General features: G+C 36.9%; 2 protein-coding genes across 4 annotated transcripts in view; one reads left to right on the forward strand and one right to left on the reverse strand.

Moving 5' to 3' along the window:
- Nucleotides 1-16,227, forward strand: part of LOC131034368 (prolycopene isomerase 2, chloroplastic) — a 101,649-nt gene extending 85,422 nt beyond the window's left edge. For all 3 annotated transcript variants that reach the window (XM_057965836.2, XM_057965838.2, XM_057965839.2), the window contains one exon: nt 15,731-16,227. In XM_057965836.2, the coding sequence (XP_057821819.2) occupies nt 15,731-16,045 (315 nt within the window). In that variant the 3' untranslated portion in view covers nt 16,046-16,227. The remainder of the gene's footprint in view (nt 1-15,730) is intronic.
- A 2,376-nt stretch (nt 16,228-18,603) lies between these two features.
- LOC131034369 (putative pentatricopeptide repeat-containing protein At3g23330) lies at nt 18,604-22,267 on the reverse strand. Its single transcript, XM_057965840.2, has one exon. It carries the CDS (start codon nt 20,923-20,925, stop codon nt 19,090-19,092), a length of 1,836 nt encoding a protein of 611 aa, XP_057821823.2. The 5' UTR covers nt 20,926-22,267; the 3' UTR covers nt 18,604-19,089.
- Between the last annotated feature and the right edge of the window lie 577 nt (nt 22,268-22,844).

Here is a 22,844-nt window from a genome sequence, read left to right on the forward strand (position 1 = left end):
GGCGGGGTTCATCCAATTCATGCATCTCAGTTCAACCAAGGGCGGACTTTGCTGTTCTTAGGCACCAAGTGTATGCTGATTTAGGGCGGGCTTTATTAACTTCATGCCACATTGCTTGTTTGCTAGGCGGACTTGCCTTGGGTTGTCCACCATTCTTCATGTTTCAGGAGGACTTTATCAACTTGTTGCACTTCAACTTGTAGGGGAAGGGCGGACTTAAAGAAACTTAAGAAACTTTGCCTATTATCATTCCTTACTTCAAGTCAGACTTCATTAGCATGCTTCCCATTGTGTTGACTAGTCCTAGGCGGACTTCCTTCAGCTCATGCACTTGGATTTGTAGGAGGGCGGACTTGGTGAATTTCATGCACCTCTCTTTGCTGATCAGATTTATCAATGTAGGGCGGACTTAGTCAATCCTTTGCACCTCTTTGCTTGTTGCCTCCTTAACCATTGGGTGGACTTTCTTAACTTCATGCACCTCTGACTTGCTGTCTCCACACACTTCAAGGCGGACTTGAATTGCTTCTCTCCCTTTTCACCTTTATACATGGCGGACTTTGTGAGTTTCTTTCTCCATCATGGGGCGGACTTCATCAAATTTGTGCACTGTGTACCTCTTCAAGGCGGACTTTGCTTGACTTGGGCACCATCTTCATATTGATGAAGGGCGGACTTTACTTGGCTTAGGCAACATCTTCATATCCTTGGGCGGATTTTGTGATTATTAGGAACCAAGGATAAGTGGACTTCAAGAATCTTGTGCACCAAGGTAAGGGCGGAGTTCAAAATGTTGATGACCCACCTCACCTTTTCCAAGGCGAACTTGGTGGATCTCAGGAACCACAACCTTAACCAAGGGTGGACTTTATCATTGTCAGGAAGGCGGACTTCATGGATTCCACAACCTTGACCAAGGGCGGACTTCATGAACTTCAAGAACCACATGATCAAAACTTGAAATCTCCATAACAGTGCAATTTTTTCCAGATCTGCTTGAAATTCGTACATCTTTCATCCATTGAACTCCTCAGGACCCCTAAAATCTAGGAAATTGGCTTTTTGGGTCATGTTGATGTGTGTTTTATGCACATAACATTTCAGAATAAAATACCAAAATAATTTACCCCCTCTTGAACAAAATGACCTCAGATGCTAAGGGTAAGATCAACTAAAATGATTCCAAGGTTTCTACATGTCAGGTCTTGACAAGTGGGTAACTCAATGGTCGATGTGAATTGCTATGTTCACTTGGGGACTTACACAAATGTTAGGATTATCTTCTTCGATCATGAAATATGCGGAATAGGCATGCTGACAACTTAGGATTTAGCAATGTAGTTTTGGACTTAATTCTTGCTAAAAAAATGGGCAAAAGGAATAGGGTTCAAGAAATCTATTCTAGGCCTAGGAATGTAGGAAATGATGAACAAGTTTAGTGGAATCAAACTAGGCAAGGTCTCACAAACAGGTATTGACATAAGCTTAGTGCAATCGTCTAAGGTATACTCAAGGATTTTCAGACTATCACCATCAAACGTTGACACCATCCAAGTTGATGCTTGTCAAGAGACACATAATAGTTGAAGTTAAGCTTACTCAAATCTCCAGTTGACCACACAAGGCGCACTTACCAGCGGCAAGAGGCTAGTGGTATGGATTAAGGTTTCCACACAAATATATTCAACAAATCTTTCATTCAATTTAATAAACATGAAAACAAATTCTAATCTAACTTGGAGGAATTGATAACCATGAATGCAAATACAACATTTGAAGGGCAAAATCACCAACAATTGAACAACGATTTAGATTCAAATAGCTGTAGCATATACCAACAATTCTACAAAAACTCTCTCCTACAAATGAGAGACAAGGAGGTATATATAGAGTCTCTTACAAAATGGATGGCCAAGATTGATCCAAGATCAGCAACCAAGATCATGCCAACAAAACCCTAAAATTGCCCTAATTAGGGTTTACATAAAAAATGGCGCCACCAACATATGGCCCAATAAAAAGATACCTAGTCATCAAATAGGGAATTCCTCCTTGCATCTCTCTCTCTCTCCTAGCAAACTCCAAGAATCTAGCCAATACAGAATCTAACTCCTCCATGGAAATGCTAGGCAAGGTATCTTGCTGCAAATCAATCACGTCCAATGAATCCGAGCAAGCGTCCAAAGTGTTCTCCCAATCTGGCATGAGCTTCTGCGAACTATGAACATGAATCAACAAAGAGACCAAATCATCTATTTGACTCTTCTTCAAAGAGTCCAATTGACAAAAATACATAAATTTTATCTTGTCTCTTAATTCGGCTAAGTGTAAACCACTAGCATCACTAACATCAACATCCAATAATTCCTCAATTGAGGCAAGGATCTTCATCTGAATGTCATGAATCAATCCTTCCATCTCTGTACAACTCAACTGGGCATTCTCATAAGTTGATTTCTTCACGGCCAATGAACAATACCAGCCATGGAAATCGTATCTATCTCCACTGTGCACAATGTTCTTGCTGATCAATGTGGACTTAGGAATCTTATTCAAAGCTCTGAGGCATGGAATAGTCCTCTCCTGAATAGGTCGGAATTCTTCCCAAACTCCCTCCAAATATTGGATTCTAAACATGAGCCCTATTGTCCTATCATATGCCTAGACAAACTGAGTAAGGAAATCATCTGCTTGTTTTCTTACATTCTCAATCCACTTCTCCACCTTCGAGAGTGTATCTCTTGCTGCCTCATAGTGTGAATGTAGTCCATGATCAATCGCAATAGGGGAAATAAGGGTGGGATTCTCACGCCTTATCCCCACAATATACTCTCTAAGTCTGATATTCTCTTCTCCGTACTTCTCCTTCTCTTCAATTTCTCTAACCAACCTTACGCTGATCACCTTAAGGTTATCACCAACCTCCTGAAACTCTTGCTCTCTTGTAGTATGGCCAAGGGCAACTAAAGTAATCTGGAAATCCATAGGAGTAGCAATGTCTGCCGTCACACCTCCAATAGGAACAACCACTTGTGCAATCCACATTCCTGTCTCATCTCTAGCTATGTGCGACAAAATCTCAGCTCTCTTGGGTTCTTTCTCCTTATTGCTCCTAGCTAGGTAGTCATCAATGTTATCAATAGGCTGCACCTCTATCATTTTCTTACTTTTTTCCATACTTTTCATCAGCCAATCAGGAATAGAGGCCATCTCCATACAATTATCGAGACACATATCTCGATCAAGTCCTCTCAATGCTGAGATAACATCATCATCATCATCATCAGGATTATTCCTGGTCAAATCATATATCTCATTTTCCAAACTAACCTCCAAAAGGACAGTAGGGGATCTCGGCTGATCATCATTCTCATTTGGTGGAGTAGTTGTCACTGTGGCATGTAACTCCTGAATATTCTCTGGTAGTATCACTATGTTGGAACAATGCTGGGTTTCCTTATTCTGTTCTGTTATTTCAATTTCCTTAATTGACGAGACACTGAGAGGTGGTGAAGGAATGATAGTCTTTTGTTTCTTCTTCTTGACCTCCTCAATCTTCTTCCCTCTGGCCTTGACTCCTCCTGGCATGTTTTTCCTTCTCTTGGGAGCTTGACTCTCTTCATTTGCATGAATCTTGACATCACTGATAGTCCTCTGATCATCTTCAGAAGTAGATTCTTTCAACTTCATCTTTTCATAAGTGAAGGAAACACCCATATCAACTAACTTATTCATCTGAATATCTACCCATGTACGGGAGAAACTCAAGACCTCTCTCATCAATACATTCAAATCAATCTCTTCTGATTATGACCAATTAGGCAATAAGATTGCCATTTTCATTTCATTTTCATACTGTGGATGCATATGATCCCTGTCATCTAACACCTGATCAGGAATGAGAAAAAGTCCACACTTCCTCATGAAATCTACTGACATTCTGGACCACATTCGTCTCTTCACTGCCTGCTCGTCCATCAGGTTGGCCCAATAATCTTCTATGTCTAATCTTCTATGTCTACCTTGTGGATGAACTTCTCTCCCCTGATCCTTCCAACTTTCTTATCTAGATCAAATCTTTCTCTTTTCTTGAAGGTTGCAAATTGATAGAATGCAAGCTCCTCACTCGCAATGCTGGCAGCTAAGGCAGACTGACAAACTTCCAACGTCTTTCCAACTGAAATAGGGAATGTCAAGCTTGTCCTATGCTTCTCTCTCTGAATGGAATCAAACTCTAGAAGCTGTCTCACCACTTCCAACAAGATCATCTTGTCGGACGGATACCTAGGAAGCTTGTAGGGTTTGGATTGAAACCCATGAATCCTAAGGTACGTGAAAGTGGGAAACAGAATATACCATGATCCATATTTCTTTATTAGCTCTGCTGCCTCCTTGGACAATCTTCTGTGGATTCCGCCTTGTAGAATCCGCGTGATGTACATTGTGAATACGCCATTCACTCTCTTATAGTCTTCAATTCTATACATGTTTAGCTGAGGATAGCACTCATGACTCCTGAATTGTCCTTGCCCATTCTCGACTTCACCTCTGCATATCAATCCTTTGTATGAAACAAACCGTGCAAGCAGGTATACCAAGTAGGAAGTCATGGCGAAAGACTTGGACTGCTCTACATTCCTCAGCTGAAAGTCCAGATTGTCACTTATGATTCTAGACCAATTTACCAATGCCCCTCTAAGACAATCTTGGATGAAGTAGAACATCCATCCATCGAATATTGCACCCTGCGGCGTCCCCATCACTCTGTTGAGCAGGAATACTAAGTCACTATATTCCTCTTTGAAGTCTGTGCACATGAGTATCTTGGGAGTCTTGGAATGATGAAGCCTAGGTTCGATCATCCACTCTTTGTTTATTATATTCTTACACGCATCCATCTTCTTCATGTACTGCTCTTCATATTCATCCTTAGTTGCATTCTTCATATCTGTTCCACATGGAATTCCAATCACCTCATCAATCGCATCTTTAGCAAGGTAGGCAATGACAATGCCCTTAGGAGTCTTGATCATTCGCGAGCGAGGATCATAACATCATGCACACTCCAGGATAAGCTCACTGCATTGTATGGACTGTGGAAATCCAATGGCTTGAAAAATACCACTCTTCATAATGGTAACATACGTTGGGGAAGGAATTTGATTTCCAACTCCGAACATCCGTTGTTGCATTAGGTTTAGGCTCATGAAATGCATGTTTGTATCCGTAATCTCCTTCCATCTGGATGACATCTTGGATTCTGGATAGAATCCAGTCTCCAGTATCTTCTGTTGTTCTCTTCTTTCCTTAAATCCGGACGTCAACATCGCACCTGTACGAAGCTTGAAGTTAGAACTTAGGAAAAAATACAATATTCTGAATAGAATTTCCGACTTCTTAATGATTTAGGCTAATTAGGGTATGAAGTTAGGAAAATAGTTCACACTCTAAGTAGATCTTAACAATTTAAATACAAAACGTAACAAGATTAGGGTATGAAACCCTCATGAAATCAACACCTCCTCAATCTTAGAAATTTCGTGCAAATCATAGTGCAAAGGAGTATACCGGATCTAGAGTGACTAGGGAAAGGTGTGAAAGGTTGTGTTTTCACAAAAAATTATGTGTGAAGACACCTTCTGCAGTCAACAATGGAGGTCACAAATCTGAAGACAACCTGCAACTATATGAATAAACCTCTCAAAATATGTTGCAATTATCTAAATGTGCATAAATTTGATGAAAATCAACTTATACAATGAAAGCAAGTCAAATCCGGGAATAAAGGTATGGCTGGTAAGAGTTAAATTTTCAGAGGACAAGCAGCCATGGCGAAGTTGCAGACCTGTAACAGCCCTCAAATGGTCAAGTGATTGACTGAAAATGACTTGGAAAATCCTCCCAAAGGCAAATCGTTGAAGCTGGAGCTGGCTGGCAATGAAAGTAAGAGTCTGAAAATAGATAACCAGCCAACAATGGAGGCTGAACCAACTGCAATAATGGCTTTAAGACTCAGATCTGAAGCAACATCAGCAAGTAGGGAATAATGGTGACCACCAAACATGAGGTAATCCACCTAAAAAAGGCACAAAACTCTTGCTAAATCAAAATCGCATTTTTTCAATCATGGCACCAAACACTTAAGTCTGAAAATGTCTTCAAAATTTACTTCAATCTGCACACAATCTGCACAATGGAGGTCTGAGAACAGCAAGCAACCTAGGCGATATCAAGGAAAATCGTCAAAGTTCGGAGTTGAAACTCAAATCACCCTTCACCAAAATCGTGGATTTCTTCCAAAAATGGCGAACTTCACCAAAATCGTTGTATGGGGGTCTTCAATGGAAGCAAACCAGTCTGATAACAGCAGCAAAAATAGCAGCCCCAAGGAAAATCGCCAACTTAGAGGTAGGAGCCCTCTAAAATGATCAAAGTTGCCAAATAGAAAAAATCGCTAACTCCCAAAAATCGAAAATCTGAAACAATGGAGTCAAGGAACTTCAATGGCAGCAATGGAGTGAATCGCCAAGCTGGAAAAATGGAGGAATAAAATAGAAGTCTTCAACCAATCACTCCACCAAAACACTTCATCAAAAATCGCCAAAAAGAGAGAAAATCACCCTTGCATGGAGACACTTGGCAAACTTAATAATAAAATAATGCTAGACTCCTCTCTTTAAACTTGCTTCATCACCAACTTTCACCACACAAGCAATGTGGGATAAAACACTTGTTCTTATACTTGCTTGGGTGAAACTGATTTGCTTCATCATTTAATTGTTTTTTTAAATTTATTAAATAATCGTTGCTTTATTGAAAAACAATTAAAACAAGGCTCACTTTATTAAAATATTGCAATTTAATTCAAAATTTGAGCCACTTGGGAAAATCTATCCAGGTAGGGATTAAAAAATCCCATCAAAATTATTTAAAATGTCAAAATATTCCCCATAAGGGAAAATCGATCTTAGTATGGACAAAATTTCCCAACAAAATCCATCAGAATGCACACAAAATGGGGCTAGGAGAAAATCGATTTGAGTGTGGAATAAAAATTTCGAACAAAAATCACTTTATACATTCAAAAATACCCCTTGGTGGAAAAACAACCTCAGTCTGGATGAAAATCTGGACTCTAAAACCATGAAAAGTACTCAGTGGAAAATCGATATGAGTCTAGATGAAAATCCGGACAAAAATCTTCAAAAACTTGTCACAAAAGACCTGGTGGAAAATCGACCCAGGTGTGGAATGAATGCAAATGTCATCCGCAACCTTGTCCATACCTCCCTGGTGGAAAAATGTCGGTAGTCAGGACAAATCCTGACACTTAGTCAAATTTTATGCTTCTAGGGGAAAAACGACCTTAGTATGGATTCACAGTGGTGGAAAAATGGAGCAAGTATGGATTTCAGGGGAAATCCATGTTCAGTCTGGATTCTGAGAGGGGAAAACCATGGGTAGTCAACAATATGAGGGGAAAACCATGGGTAGTCAACAATATGAGGGGAAAAACACCTCTAGTGTGGAATTTTGACCTTTTAACCCTTGAAATATGGATTTTACTCCAGAAAATGATAATTTTTCCACTCAAAATCACTTAGAAACTTCGAAACTGAATAAAACTCAATTGGACTTAGGCAAATTCATTAGAAATTGGAGCGTAACACAAGGGAATCTATCGGAACAAAGTGCGAAATCAACTTGAATAATTCTCTAGGAGCGAGAAAACAACTCCAAAAGGTCTAAAAACACCTTAGCACTTAAAATCACCGATGAGGACATTTAAAAAAAAACACGTTAACACTTCAAAAGGGTCAACACTTAGACAAACTAGGATCATTAAAATCTCAATTTTACGCACTTGATCCTATAACCTCAAAAATCCTAAACGGCACTAGGCATGATCAAAACTCTGAGACTCGGACATGAGAAACACAAAATTGCCCACCAAGCAGCCAAAACCCTAACCTAACAACGCAGAAAGCAAGGAAAGAGGGGGTCCCGATTAGCAATGGGGCGATGTGTGAAAAGGTCACAATAGGTCAAAACTTGGATTTTGGAGGAATTTGATGATTGTTTTCAGTGCATCTCAGTGTCAATAGTGCGAACCCTAGACCCCTTTCTGAAAATAGAAAAAGAAAGGTTCCCTAAAAAATAGGAAAAACTTTCTAAAAATAGCCATTTCGGGGATCGTTGTCAAAATGCCAAAAACAAAACTTCCTAAAAAAAATAGGAAAAAGCAAAAAGCAAAACTTTCGAAAAATAGAAAGTTGTCCAAATTAGCTCAAATCAATTGCAATCTTCGTCCTTTGGCCTTTCTAGGAACTTTGACGGTGTCCAGACTCCGTTCTAACCATGGTTTGCACACAATGACTCATAATGCTCAAAACTGACAAACTTGACAATACTGATGCAGGAAGGTCACAAGGCTCTAACAAAAACCAAATCCATCCCTAAGAAGTAGGGAGAACTGCTGGAGGGCACCCTACCTGATAAATGGGTAGGGAGAACTGCTATAGGGCACCCTACAAGATCATTAAGTGGAGAGAACTGCTGGAGGGCACCCTACCTGATAAATGGGTTGGGAGAACTGCTATAGGGCACCCTACAAGATCATTAAGTGGGGAGAACTGCTATAGGGCACCCTACCTGATAAATGGGTAGGGAGAACTGCTATAGGGCACCCTACGAGATCATTAAGTGGGGAGAACTGCTGGAGGGCACCCTACCTGATAAATGGGTAGGGAGAATTGATATAGGGCATCCTACAAGATCACTGGGAAGGGAGAACTGCTATGGGGCACCCTACATGATAGTACTGAGTATGGGAAACTGTTGATAAGACACCCTACATTAGTATATTTTCCCATTATTCCTAACCTATAATTTAGTCTTTGACATTGCTACCTTAATTTTAGTTTATAATTAATTCTGAATATACTTACTTATATGTTAATTACTTAAATAATTCATAGCATCTTCTAACCTGGTTTTGCAGGTTTGGACAAGCAGAAATTAAGGTACGTACTTTCAACCCTACTAGGACCCATAACTAGGGCATTTCCAGTTATTTTCCCTAAGGGACATTACAACCAGATCAATATTTTATACTATCTGCTCACAATAAAAATCCAATCTGTATACACAAATCTTGATTTAGTGCATTCAAATCAGAACAAATAAGTAATCTAAGCTTAAGCTATGTTAATAAACTCTAATCTAAGTCTGAAATACAGATAAAGTTTTTAGTTTCATAAATTAAATTGACATAGGTCCTTAAATCATGTTCCTAATTATTCCTCCACTTAGTCATTATTGACAAGTTCATTATGGAGTAATATCTTGAGTTTTTTAAATAGTGACAACTCCATTAACCATAAGCTAGGGATCAAAGTCAATATCCTAGCTAATAAGATTTAGAATTGTTGATTTCTTAGATCAGATTGATAGCAATTAAACAAATTAACACCAAAATACCTTGGGAAAACCTTCCTCTTGAAGGTGAAAAACCCAGCAACAAAATCTCTGAATATATTTAGTAAATCTGAGTATATCTTTACAATCTCGCTTCACTTCTTGAAGCTGTATGAAAGAGACAATTCACCCTATGATCTGAACCTTTGTAGGACTCACGGACTGTCACAGGAATGTCTTAGGTCTGCCACAGAATTTCTTCGGTTTGCCATAGTCTGACACAGAAGGTATTTGCTCTGTCAAGGGATGTATTCGCTATGCCAAGGAATTCACTTGCTGAAGAATGAATTCACTGCCCAAGGAATGAATTCCCTGAGGAGAGTATTCACTCTGCTGGAATTATTCACTTGCTTGTTGTGTGTGTTGAATCGGTGGTTATGAGTGGAGATTCGATCTCCCTTAAATACATTGCATATGACCCTTCACCAAGGGTTGGCTTTCTCCTAAACAGCACATTACAATGCATAGAGGTGGCAGACATCCAAGTCGGCCATTCACAAGATAATTGATTACAATTAATACAATATGCAAACCGCATATGATACATTATGTTTCACATAAAGGTATATAACTCGGACCCATAATTGTCCTGGTCGGCCATGCAAGATATAAATCACATTTATATAAACAAGTCAGCTTACATAGCAAAACAAGTATTTTATATTTTGATTTTGCACCTTTAAATGACTAAGGCCGATAGGCCAATTGGTCATTTATTTGCTAGGTCAGTCTTAGAAGGAATCCGACCTAGCTACAAACATCAACAAGAACCCCATCTCACTCTAATAGTAACTTCTTAATATGGTTCTTAGTACATTCAATCTATACAGGTTTACATTCCAATTAGGCTTTTTCTAACTCGAAATAACATATTCAAAATCAAGCTAGTTAGTAAAGTCTAAGTCATACAACTTAGCTAAAGACTATCTAATATAAAGGTTAAATGAACACACATGATTAAATCCTATGTAATGTGCCCTATTAGGAGGCTGTCAATTCCCAAAAAGCAACATATATTACTACCTAGCATATTACATTAATTCAGATTAGATAATTAAAGTTGTCCATAGTTCATCTTAATATTGTCATTACCCCAGTCCTAATTCCTAGTTCCTAATTCCTAATCCCTTCTCATTCTTAATCCCAGAAGAGGGCATTGGCTTGTCTAGGGCGCTATGACACCACCTCCCTAATTCAGCCTATGTAATGTGCCCTATTAGGAGGCTGTCAATTCCCAAAAAGCAACATATATTACTACCTAGCATATTACATTAATTCAGATTAGATAATTAAAGTTGTCCATAGTTCATCTTAATATTGTCATTACCCCAGTCCTAATTCCTAATTCCTAATCCCTTCTCATTCTTAATCCCAGAAGAGGGCATTGGCTTGTCTAGGGCGCTATGACACCACCTCCCTAATTCAGCCCAGATGTCAAAAACATCAGTCCTTTCATCCTTGGGGCTCTTTTATCTTGGAGTGGTTTTGATCTGCCTCTCCCTAACAGCACCTGTCTCCCTTGGGGAATAGAATTAGAATTAATTAAGTACTTAGACTGTGAATATATTCGTCTTTCAATTATTATGAATATATATGAAATTAATTATGACTGTCATATGTATTGCAGTCTATATTATTATTATTAATATTACTACTAAATTCTGCATAAGAATATTATCAGACTTCATATATTAAACATACATATTAAGCACATCCTCATGCATATCACCATGAACAAGGATGTTGCTGCCTGTAACTTAATAACAGTTCTGATCTGATCTGTTCGATGGTGATGTCACTGGATGCTTTTGATTCCTTTCCTTTAAACCTCTAAATGTGAGAGAGAGGTCACACCTCTTCATCACGCATGCCCTTTGGCAAGAGACACATCCTTTCACCATTAGCACCCTTTGAAAGGGACACAACCTTTCACAATCAGATCTGCACTTCTGATTCCCAAATTATCCCCCATCAAATGAGGTTTTCTTCTCCCTTTTATATCTCATGTTTGAGGGAGTCCAAACTTTTCATTTTATGTCTTTTGACCATTCATTAACTGAACTAATTTTTTAATAATATTGAATTATATTCTTTTATATTTTAATTTAATATTTTAACTTTATTATTATTATTTATTATTAAATTCTATTTCAAAGTGGGGACATTACATTCTAATCCTCACATACATACATATGGCATTCATAATAGAAATATAAATAATTTCCAATACATAAAAGTTCCTGCTAATATTGTATATTCCTTTTAGCTTAACTAGATATAAAGTAAGAAGATACCCAGAATAGAAACACAAATGTATGACATGGATTGATGGACAAAGGTTTTACTACCACATCGAGACAAAGTTGGAATTAAAATAACTCATAGTATATACATGAAAATAATTCAAGGTTTCATTAAAATTATCTAGGAGTAAACTAGCTTACTCAAAACTATCAAATCCAAGATTAACTAGGCTCTACGATAACATCAAATGATCAAAATTATTTCATTTTACACTAGGGTTTTCTTTTGAACTCAACATAAAGCTGATCACAATGAGTTGCTCATTCATAATACCTATTAGTTCTAATTTTCTTTAAAACATATTAAATCTATCAAAGTATTGATGATATTGTCCTTACATCCATTGCTAACAATGACTCGATATTCCCAAAATTCCATTAACCAATAACATGTATTAGGATTCCTTTTTTATTTCTGAGAATTACTAAAATTACTAACAATTCCTTACTAAAGAATTGCTTTATGACTATTGACTAAGATCAATAACATCAAATTGATTTTGATTGCTAACATTAATTAATGCTATAGTTTCTTTATAATAAAGTAACTTTGGCATCTGTGATCATCCTAAACAACCTAGATAATTACCTTTAAATATATTCACCATTAAGTAAATGTATAAGGTTGATTCATTTCTTGCTTTTCAATGAAGCTTCCGTTTGTATATCATTGATAGCCGGCAACCATTTTATAATGATAACATCCTATGAAATAACAAGCTTACCATGAAGGGATCTATATAATTGTATTTTAGGGAAAGAATTTGAATGATAATCGCCAACCTTGAATCACACTTGAGACCAACTATGCAATCAAGATCTAAGTATTGTCTATGCAAAATGTGGAAGTGTAAACAAAGCACAAGAATTGGTTGACAAAATACCTCAAAGAAATGTAATCCTAGGCATGAAAAATGTGGAAACATTGCACTATGTTATAGAATGCCTCATCAAAGGTATGGTATGCAATGACTGCAAGATGATCACAAAATGGATTTAGTTAGATGGACATTGGAAACTTATTAACTATATGCTAAAGTAGGAGTTTTGGAATAGAATATGAACATCCATCATAATTCAAATGCACTGGTAGTAGTCATGCATTAAAAATGCATGACATACAAGACGTAATTTTTTTGGCAAAATGCTACAAAAGATGTCATCTTTTGGAACGGAATGATTGCATAATATCCATGCAAAATAATTCAACCATACAAATGCCCTGGTAAACATGCATGCAAGATGCAGAAGCAGAGGCATGGTATGCAAACTGTTTGACAGAATGTCTTAAAGTATTGGGGTTCGAACACACAAAATGTAATAGCATTGACAAGGTGTGTGACTGTTTAAAGAAGCAACACTATGAAGATGTTGTACAGTGTATAAGGTTTGTGAAGCAGAATGCAATAAGTTAAGCATGTGATCTTGATTGTTTACTATTTAGCCTATGTGAATATAGTTTTACTTTTGGCAAATGTCACATTTACTGAATTAGCAGTAGCTGGCATGCGTCCAATAGAAAATAATTTTGTTAGAAAAACTTCACAAGGATAACCTCCAACAAATGGACTTAAGTTTTCATTTCACAAATCAAAATGTCTCTACATGAAGAAACAAACAGGTATCTTACACTAGGTATCACAGTAATACCATAAATGAAAATAGCAACATTGGTTTAAAACAATGAAGATGCAGCAAAATGAACTGATCGCTTACAAATTTCCAAAATAAAACTGATTGATACCATGACAAATGACTTACTTCCAGATTTTGCACCTACTGTGTCATGCTGCCAATTATACAGTTGGAAACAATGGGCAGAGCATAGAAGGAGCCCAACCACTATCATCCACATGCCTATTTTGAAATTTCTCCTAATTTGTTAATACTCCTCCTTGGCTTCTAGTGCTCCTAGACCTCTCAAATGGAAATTGACCAACCATCAATTGCAGTTACTAAAGAATGTAGTCGATAAAATAAAGATGTAGAGTAATAAATGCACAAAGGCATTTATTGGTTTAACAATTAAAATCAAACTATAGAAATCACAGTAGATAATTGAATCAATAAAAATGATACTAAAATTTTCGAGTGACTTCACTCATAGTTATTCTAAGCCCTTATTGCACTAAAGAACTTAAAAAGCATAACGATATTGTTTGATCAAAATATAATTAATAATAATGGAAACAAAATTTAAATGAAGAGGGTCGTGACATGAAAATGACTACCAATGGGTGCTAGGCTGTTGGAACAATGTTAGATGCTTGGTCACTTAACCAATGTTGAAAACTTTATAACTCTAAAAAATACAACAAACCCTAGGACTGGTTTGACTTAGAACAACAAACATTCACTCTAAACCTTAGGTGTAGTACCAAGGGTGGCTGAAAACATTCACAATATGCTGGCACAGCCATTTAGAGAGATAAAAATGATGTGGATAATGGTTGAAAACCTTAAAGAACAACTGGTCCAAGGCCTGGAATATCCACAAACAACAATTATAAATCATTCTAACCCTCCAAAAGCTGAAAATCCTCAATAAATCACTCTAGCGACATTCTAGTGCGACATGTAAACTTGAAAACTTGGCAAAAAATGTTGATTTGATAATGTGCTATAGTTTGCTTGCAAATATGAATTGAACATCCGCAATCAATAAACCCAAATGCAATCCTTGAGTGGAATCGCCTAAAAGGATATGAGGGTTATTGTTCCCAATCTCGTTATGGAAAACCAAGGGGGTTTTTATTCTTTGGATATCTAACACCAAGGGTTTTTATCCTTGAATGCTTCAATCTCCAAAATGGAAGGAATAATGAAATGATAAAATTGGATGCTTTGATGCAAGTCTTAACCTCTCTTTTATAGCCGCCTAATTTGGGCCCTCTATTTTATTTTATTTTTATTTAATTTATTTTTCCCTTTAAGTATACAAAAATACTTTTAAATTACATCCAAATGCACATTCTGAAACGTGTTAAAAACACTTATTTAAACATTACATAGGACTTATAATAATATTTAAGTTATCTTTTAAAAAAAAAAAAGTGATTGGGCCCAACTTAAAATATTATTGATTCTTGTGGATCTAGAAAGGAAAATGACACATAAGTAGTGCCTTATGAATTGGTATAAGTGAAGGCTTAGGAAATGTCCCAATGATCTTGTAGAAGGAAATGGCCATTTAGTTGTTGTTGGAGACCAAATGCGTTGATTGAGATCAGGATCAGCTTTTTAGGGAAACAGTGTGTCAAAACTGAATTATACCATGATCTGCTTTTTTGTGGTTTTCCCTCTCTACAACTGGTGCCTTATGAAGTGGCAGAAGTGAACTGCTTGTGAAATTTCCAAAGGATTTCTTTCTGAAAGCAGTGGCTATTTAGATGTTTATGGAGACCAAACGTGTTGATTGAGATCAGGATCTGCATTTGTGTGTTTTCCAGAATACAGGTAGTGCCTGACAAATTGACAGAAGTCTCAGTTTTTGAAGTCTTAGACATTTTTCATGCAAAAGGCTAGCAACTAAGTGTCTTTGGCAGACATGTCAGCTAACATCTTGATTGACATGGAGGTCTAGCTTAATATTCTTTGCATATTACAAGTGCCACTTAAATAAAGTTATATATATTCAAATCTAGTTTCCTTGCAGTTAAATACTGTTGGGGTTGGAGGTGATATTTTTTGGTCTTTTAAGACTTGTATCCTGAAATAATCCAAGTCAAATGTTGTGGCAAATTACAAACTATGCTAAGTGCGATGAGAAGTTCAAGGTGTTTGTGTACTTTTATGTGAATTTTCTTGTAGAATGCAATGCAGATGAAGACTTGTATCCTGAAATAATTCAAGTCAAATTTTGTGGCAAATTACAAACTATACTAAGTGCAATGAGAAGTTCAAGGTGTTTGTATACTTTTATATAAATTTGTTTGTAAAATGCAATGCAGGTGATGTGGAAAGCTGTTGAACGTGCATTAGGACCTGGGTTTTCCCGAGATAAATGTGAGGTCAAGTTGGTTGGCACACCATTGACACACCAGCGTTTTCTTCGTAGGAATAGGGGTACTTACGGGCCTGCTATTCGTGCAGGTCAAGAATTATTCCCTGGGCAAGGGACACCTATTCCACAGCTTTACTGTTGTGGTGATTCAACATTTCCAGGCATTGGGGTTCCTGCAGTAGCAGCAAGTGGTACCATTGTTGCTAATTCTTTGGTTTCTGTTGAAGAGCACACACGGCTTCTAGATGCCATTGGAATCTGATGAAAGGGTCTGTCATTTTGTAGTTAAAACATTCCTAGTTATTTTGTTCACTATTATAGTCATTCTGAAATCTGTTCTTTTCACCCTTTTAAATTTATTGTACAGAAAAATAATTATATATATGTAACACAAACTTTTTTAGTTGTAGTTGAAAGCATTCCTAATTATTTTGTTCACTATTATAGTCATTCTGAAATTTGTTACTTTCACCCTTTTAAATTTATTGTACAGAAAAATAATTATATATATTTAATACAAATTTTTCATTTATAGTGTAAGCGGTGGGACACTGAATAGGTTATGTCATTTGAAGTACCAATACTGTTTATTGGTGACATGGACAGTCAAATGTCACCATGTAAGAATAGAGAAAATCAATCATCACAAGTGGCTACACTGCATTTCATATAATGAATCTTTTTCTATCTTTTAAGGCATCTTTACTTTGTGGGAATTCTTATTATAAACTAGATTATATTGTATCTATCAAAAGAGATACTTAAAAATTTGCATTTAAATTCTAGTTTACAGGATACCCTTTTTATATGTTACACTCGTATTTTAAAGGTAGGTATGCATCACAGTATTGCATGACCCTTAATAACAAAGGAATCCACATGAGTGACGTTGCATGTGAGAACATTTACAATTCATTGACACTGAAAACATTCTAGTCTTGAATTTTGAAGCCACTAACTGCACCGATAGTTTGTAGAAACTTGGATTTGTCTGGAATTGCTTCTTTATTCTATGTTATGTTAATTCCAAATTTTTCAATGATTTATTTTGTACATGCACATAATGCAACTTAAGTATGCCAGATCTGCTACTTAATCCAGCACTTTCCTCAATGATATTGCGAAGGCTGAAAATTATTTGATCTTTTTTCATTGGCAACTGTTAAATCTGTGTATATAAAAAGCGCCACGATACCACCATAAGTGTTAAATCTATAAGAAAAAACTGTTAAAAATAATTGAGGGTACTTTGTGCAAAACTTCCAATGAAACCAGACCATTATGTTCACTAAATATATTTGATATGAAACATAAATAAGTTTCATCCCTTTCTTCATCAAAATTCATAATTGCATATCTATATCACTATTTATATACTAGTTAGTTTCTACAAGTGAAAAATTATAAATATGCAACCAAAAGAAAATAGTGAGAAAAAAATGTTTATCCTCTCATCAATGTCTTACATTGCTGCCATACAATCAGTATTGCTGATTGAATGATACTGACACATCAAGTGACATCAACGACACAATCAAATGATACCGAAATGAATAAATTTCATCTTGAAGTGGACATTTATAGCAACTACTTTTTTGCTATCGACTACTATACTTTATGGCTAGCTGCATCAATTGTCGTTTCGAATTGCAATGCTTGTCCAAATGATGTGTTTTCTATTGGACAAATTCTTTATTGTAGATTTTTACTATGCAGAATTTGGACCATGATAATAGAGACAAACGTGAACTGGTTTTACCATTACTTCATAATTCTCTTCAGGCCAAGCATGATTAAGAGGAAAGAATAGATTTTGTAATGGAGGACATCATATTATCATGAAAGATAACAAACTGAAAACCATGGCTATAAAATCCAGTGGAGTTTTTTTATCTTTCACCACCTTGCACAAGTGTGGAATATGATAAAACGATTTGTAATGAGGATGGTTATTATGCTCATGCTGTACTTAGTTTGGAACATGACAACTAATGCATGGGATCTGTTTACCTTCTACCTAATGATAGGTCCTTTTTGGAAGGAATGATTATGAGGCATTTCTAATTAGTCTTTTTTCGACAGTATAACCAGGCGGCTTTACTTTCGTTAATATATTCATGGGAGGTTTTAATTTCAGAAAACATGCCCATCCGAAGATCTGACATAATTCAAAGAAGTATTTAGTATGAAGATAGTAGGCTAGGACACGATCCCTCACTCCTATGTGTGGATAAATAGAAGACAAGACACTCATCCAGGGAGCAAGATTGGACGGGGCAATAAATGCTTTCAAGATTACATCATATTTTACTATTCCAATATGTAATATACTGATCACTCAGATGCTTTTCCTTATAGAAAGTTAGGTCTCTGATGATCCAAGACCAACGATTTTTCTTGATTCCAGCATAAAGCTTACATAGCTTCTGTTCAAAGATATAGGATGATGTGACTCTGCAGGTTATTAACATGTATTCCTTTCAAAGAAATTGCTGTGTTATCATAAAGCATTCCCAAATTAAACATAGCTTCCTGTAAAATTGGTTCATATGGTTGTCACAAAAGAACCTGTAAAATTGTAATTTTTTCCACTTCTTCATATACAAATTATTATAGCTTATTTCTAAGTAAAATTAAAAAGATCAAAATCTAATTAGATTAAAAAAAACGTGTATGAATTCACAAATCTATTAGCTATCTCACAAAGCGAAGGAATGTTAAACAACATGTGACATATTTAACTGTAAATGAGACAAATTCTACATAAAATTACATACTAAATCTGAAATATGTAATTTAATTTCAAAAATGTTAACTTGACATAGATAAAATATAATATAATTAATCCAAACAAAAAATTATACAAAATTACAAGAATGATTGTGAGCTCTCCTCTTTCATTTTCTACTGACCAAGCATTTGAGTGTTCCTCACCTTAGTTCTTTTCCCCTCTCACCTCCAACTTTTCATTTTATAAATGTATAGGTTATGTGAAAACAATTCAATAAAGCATCCAGATTATCATAAAGTAGGCCTTTGATCCGATTGCACTCTATGCACTGATCTATAAAGTAGGCCTTTGATCCGATTGCACTCTATGCACTGATCTATATATACCCAGTGACCTGCATTGCACTCTATGCATCTCAATTTATGAAACAACAGTATGGTCTGGAATGCCAAATACTCAAAACAAGACAGGAAACTTTCTAGAGACTGAAAATAAAACCTCGTCCCTTCATTATTACTGCAGGTCTGACACCGCACATGGTGCAAGCCTATTTTTCAAATTGCTCCATATTAGCATCACCAATAATCTCCACAAGAACATTTTCCATGTTTAAAATGATGGAAACGGTTAGCATCTCTCACAACAATTTCTCTTGCAACAATCTTGGAGATAAATTTTGTTGCAGTGTGGCAATCAGAACATACGCGAAGGTTCTTAACAACTCTAATAGTTGTTCCGGGTGGTGTGTTTAACAAACCAAATGCAATTGCTAACTTTTCACTATGGCGAGAGAGAAAAAGTTCCTTTTCCTCCTCTTCCACGTCATTAGATAAATGTCTTGAATCTGGAAAATACCTTGCTGCCTTCATCTCCAAAGCCAATTTCTCTAACTCTGCATAGATCTCCTGTGTCTGTGGATGTGATCTGTCTCCTACACAAAAAGCATGTACCATTTTCCACACAACCACCACTGGTTTAATTGGCATCTTAATGATAAAGTTTAGGGTGTCCTCAAGATAACCAGCACGGGCAAGAAGGTCAACCATGCACACATAATGATCAATTGTAGGTGTAATGCAATAAGGATTATGCATATCACTGAAGTATGTACAGCCCTCATCTACTAAACCTGTATGTCTGCATACAAATAGAACACAAGAAAAACTTACAGCGTCAGGATATGCTCCAGACTGCTTCATTAATTCAAAGATTTTAAGAGCATCCTTGCAAAATCCATTGTGTGCATATCCTGCAATCATGGCATTCCATGAGACCACATTTTTTTGTGGCATTTTGTCAAACAGTTCACGTGCCTTGTCCATGTTTCCACATTTTCCATACATGTCTACCAAAGCATTTCCAACTATAATATCTGACAAAAATCCCCCTTCCATAATGCTTTGATGGATGTCCATACCTTGTTCCAAAGCTCCCATTTTGGCACAGGCAGGGAGAATGCTGGCAAATGTTGTGGGGTCTGGCTTTAGACCTGCCAATTGCATTTGCTTGAAAGTTTCTAATGCCTTTTCAAAAAATCCATTTTGTGCATATCCTGCAATCATGGCATTCCAGGAGACCACATTTCTGTGAGGCATTTCTTCAAATAGTTCACAAGCCTTGTCTATTCTTCCACATTTTGCATACATGTCTACCAAGGAAGTTGCAACTACAACATCTAACAAAATTCCTCTATCCTTTATGCTTTGGTGGATGTCTATACCCTGTTCCAAAGCTCCCATTTTGGCACAGGCAGGGAGGATGCTGGCAAGGGTTGAGGAATTTGGCTTTACACCTGCCAATTGCATTTGGTTGAAAGTTTCTAGAGCTTTTTCAACAAATCCATTTTGTGCATATCCTGCAATCATGGCATTCCACGAAATGATATCTCTTTGCTGCATTCTGCCAAACAATTTGCGTGCCTTGTCTACGCTTCCACATTTTGCATACATGTCTACCAAAGTATTTCCAACTATAATATCTGACAAAAATCCTCCTTCCATTACGCTTCGATGGATGTCCATACCCTGTTTCAAGGCTCCCATTTTGGCACACATGGGGAGGATGCTAGCAAAGGTTGTAGAGTCTGGCTTTACAGCTGCCAATTGCATTTGCTTGAAAATTTCTAAAGCATTTTCGACAAATCCGTTCTGTGCATATCCTGCAATCAACGCATTCCATGAGACGATATCCCTTTGAGGCATTCTATCAAACAGTTCGCGTGCCTTGTCTATGTCTCCACACTTTGCATACATGTCTACCAGAGCATTTCCAACTATAATATCGGACAAAAACCCCCCTTCCATTATGCTTTGATGGATGTCGATACCCCAAACCAAAGCTCCCATTTTGGCACAGGCAGGGAGGATACTGGCAAAGGTTGTGGTGTCCGGCTTTATACCGTCCAATTGCATTTGCTTAAAAATTTCTTAAGCCTTTTCAGCAAATCCATTATGTGCATACCCTGCAATCATCGCAGTCCATAAGAAAGCATTTCTTTGAGGGATTCTATCGAACAATTTACGCGCCTTGTCTATGCTTCCACATTTTGCATACATGTCCACCAGGGCAGTAGCAACTACAATATCTGACAAAATTAGTCCTCCATTTATACTTTTATGAATGTCCATACCCTGTTCCAAAGCTCCCATTTTGGCACAGGCTGGGAGTACGCTGGCAAGTGTATAGTGGTCGGGTTGGAGACCTGTTTGTTGCATATCGTGAAACAGTGTGATTGCCTCGCGACAATACCCATGTCTTCAATATGCTGCAATAATAGTATTCCATGAGACCCTGTCTCGTTCTTTCATGTGGTCAAACAATCTGCGGGCATCTACCAAACTTCCGCACTTGACATACAAGGAAATAAGCTTATTATGAATATTTGTGCGTGTAGAAAATGTAAATCGCCTGTGAGCGATGAAAGAGTGGACATTTTTCCCTTGTAAAAAAGCGTTCTTGAAAATAAAGGTCTGTAATAATTGAAGATATGCAGAGTAGTTTTCAGGGGGTTTGTGTGTAGTAAGCAGAATGTGCATCGCCTCCTTCAACTTAATGCTGTGAGAGAGACATTTTCTAATTGTAATTGGAGTTATTCAGTCTACGTCTACCACGACGACAATGCCAGTGGTAAGCCTGTAAGCATTATCACTTACAGGTTTTTAAGCTTTCAAAACCAAACAAACATTAACAGTAGAAGGAGAGGGAACCTTCAAAAAAAAGGGGCCGAGCTCCACAAGAAAAATATCTCTGTACAATAAAAACAAGAATAGAAAACTGAAACTTGCAAATTTATACAAGAATAGAACATCTACGGGGTAGAATGGTTGCCATAAGAAGTGCATACTAATACTGTTAAACCATAAATAACCTTTTTCTGTAGGCCAAATGCCAAGAATTATGGCTAGTGAATTTCTTGTTGTGCACAGGCTTTGCTTTTTGGAAACGAGAAGAGCATTATGCAGACATGAGTGCAATCTTCGGAGGGCACTTATGGAAACAAGCGTGGAGAATGGTGAAATATGGCCATCATTTTCCTGTACTATCGAGGACCTACGTATGCCGATATTTGGATATTAATCCAGATTCTTTCATCAAGATGTAATGCCAATTACATGTGTTCGGTGAGTAGACTGTTTGCATGTTTGATCCTAAGTCTTGTCTTGCTCAAATTACAAGTGTTTTGTAAGTAGCAACGTGGAAGATCGCGAGTTTTTAAGTTTGCAACACCTACTGACTACAACCAGTGTCTGTCCCTGCAATGCACTGACTAACTGACCTTGCTAATCTTGGACAGCTCAGAAATTTGTTTAGAGGGTAGTGCGTTCTCTTGTATTGAGAACAGGAATCTTACCTGACATTCCTGCAACCGAAAATATAGCAAATAGTAGTGTGCCAAAAAAGTTTGAATTAATATTTGTGTTAAGAAATATGCAACTTCACTAGGAAAATAGTATATGGAAATTTAATCTTCATAAATGCTAAAGTCTGATTGGCTGTTTTCGTGGAGTTTAATCACTATTTAAACTGGAGCCTCAACAATAGTTCCTAGCGGAGCAGGAACTAATAAAAAAAAGAACGATGACTGATTAACATTAGATCACAATTATGATTGTTAGACATTTCAAACTTGAAGCCTCTACGGAGTACGGACTACTAGAGGTTACACCATGCACTGCTAGAGGTTATTCTCACTAAAGAGAAAGGCCTTAAAATATATAATTGGGCTGGGTTAAGCAATTGCCATTTCAGAAGGATACTCCTAATGAAATATAATATTAAAAGCCTTCTTTGCACGAGATTAAGACAAGCTAACAATTCACTATATGATAAG

The sequence above is a fragment of the Cryptomeria japonica genome, chromosome 3, assembly GCF_030272615.1.
Source record: "Cryptomeria japonica chromosome 3, Sugi_1.0, whole genome shotgun sequence".
NCBI classification, from domain to species: Eukaryota; Viridiplantae; Streptophyta; class Pinopsida; order Cupressales; family Cupressaceae; genus Cryptomeria; species Cryptomeria japonica.

What these genes read in the sequence shown, in the direction of transcription:
- LOC131034369 (XM_057965840.2), bottom strand. Translation starts at nt 20,925, where the DNA reads ATGCAATTGGACGGTATAAAGCCGGACACCACAACCTTTGCCAGTATC.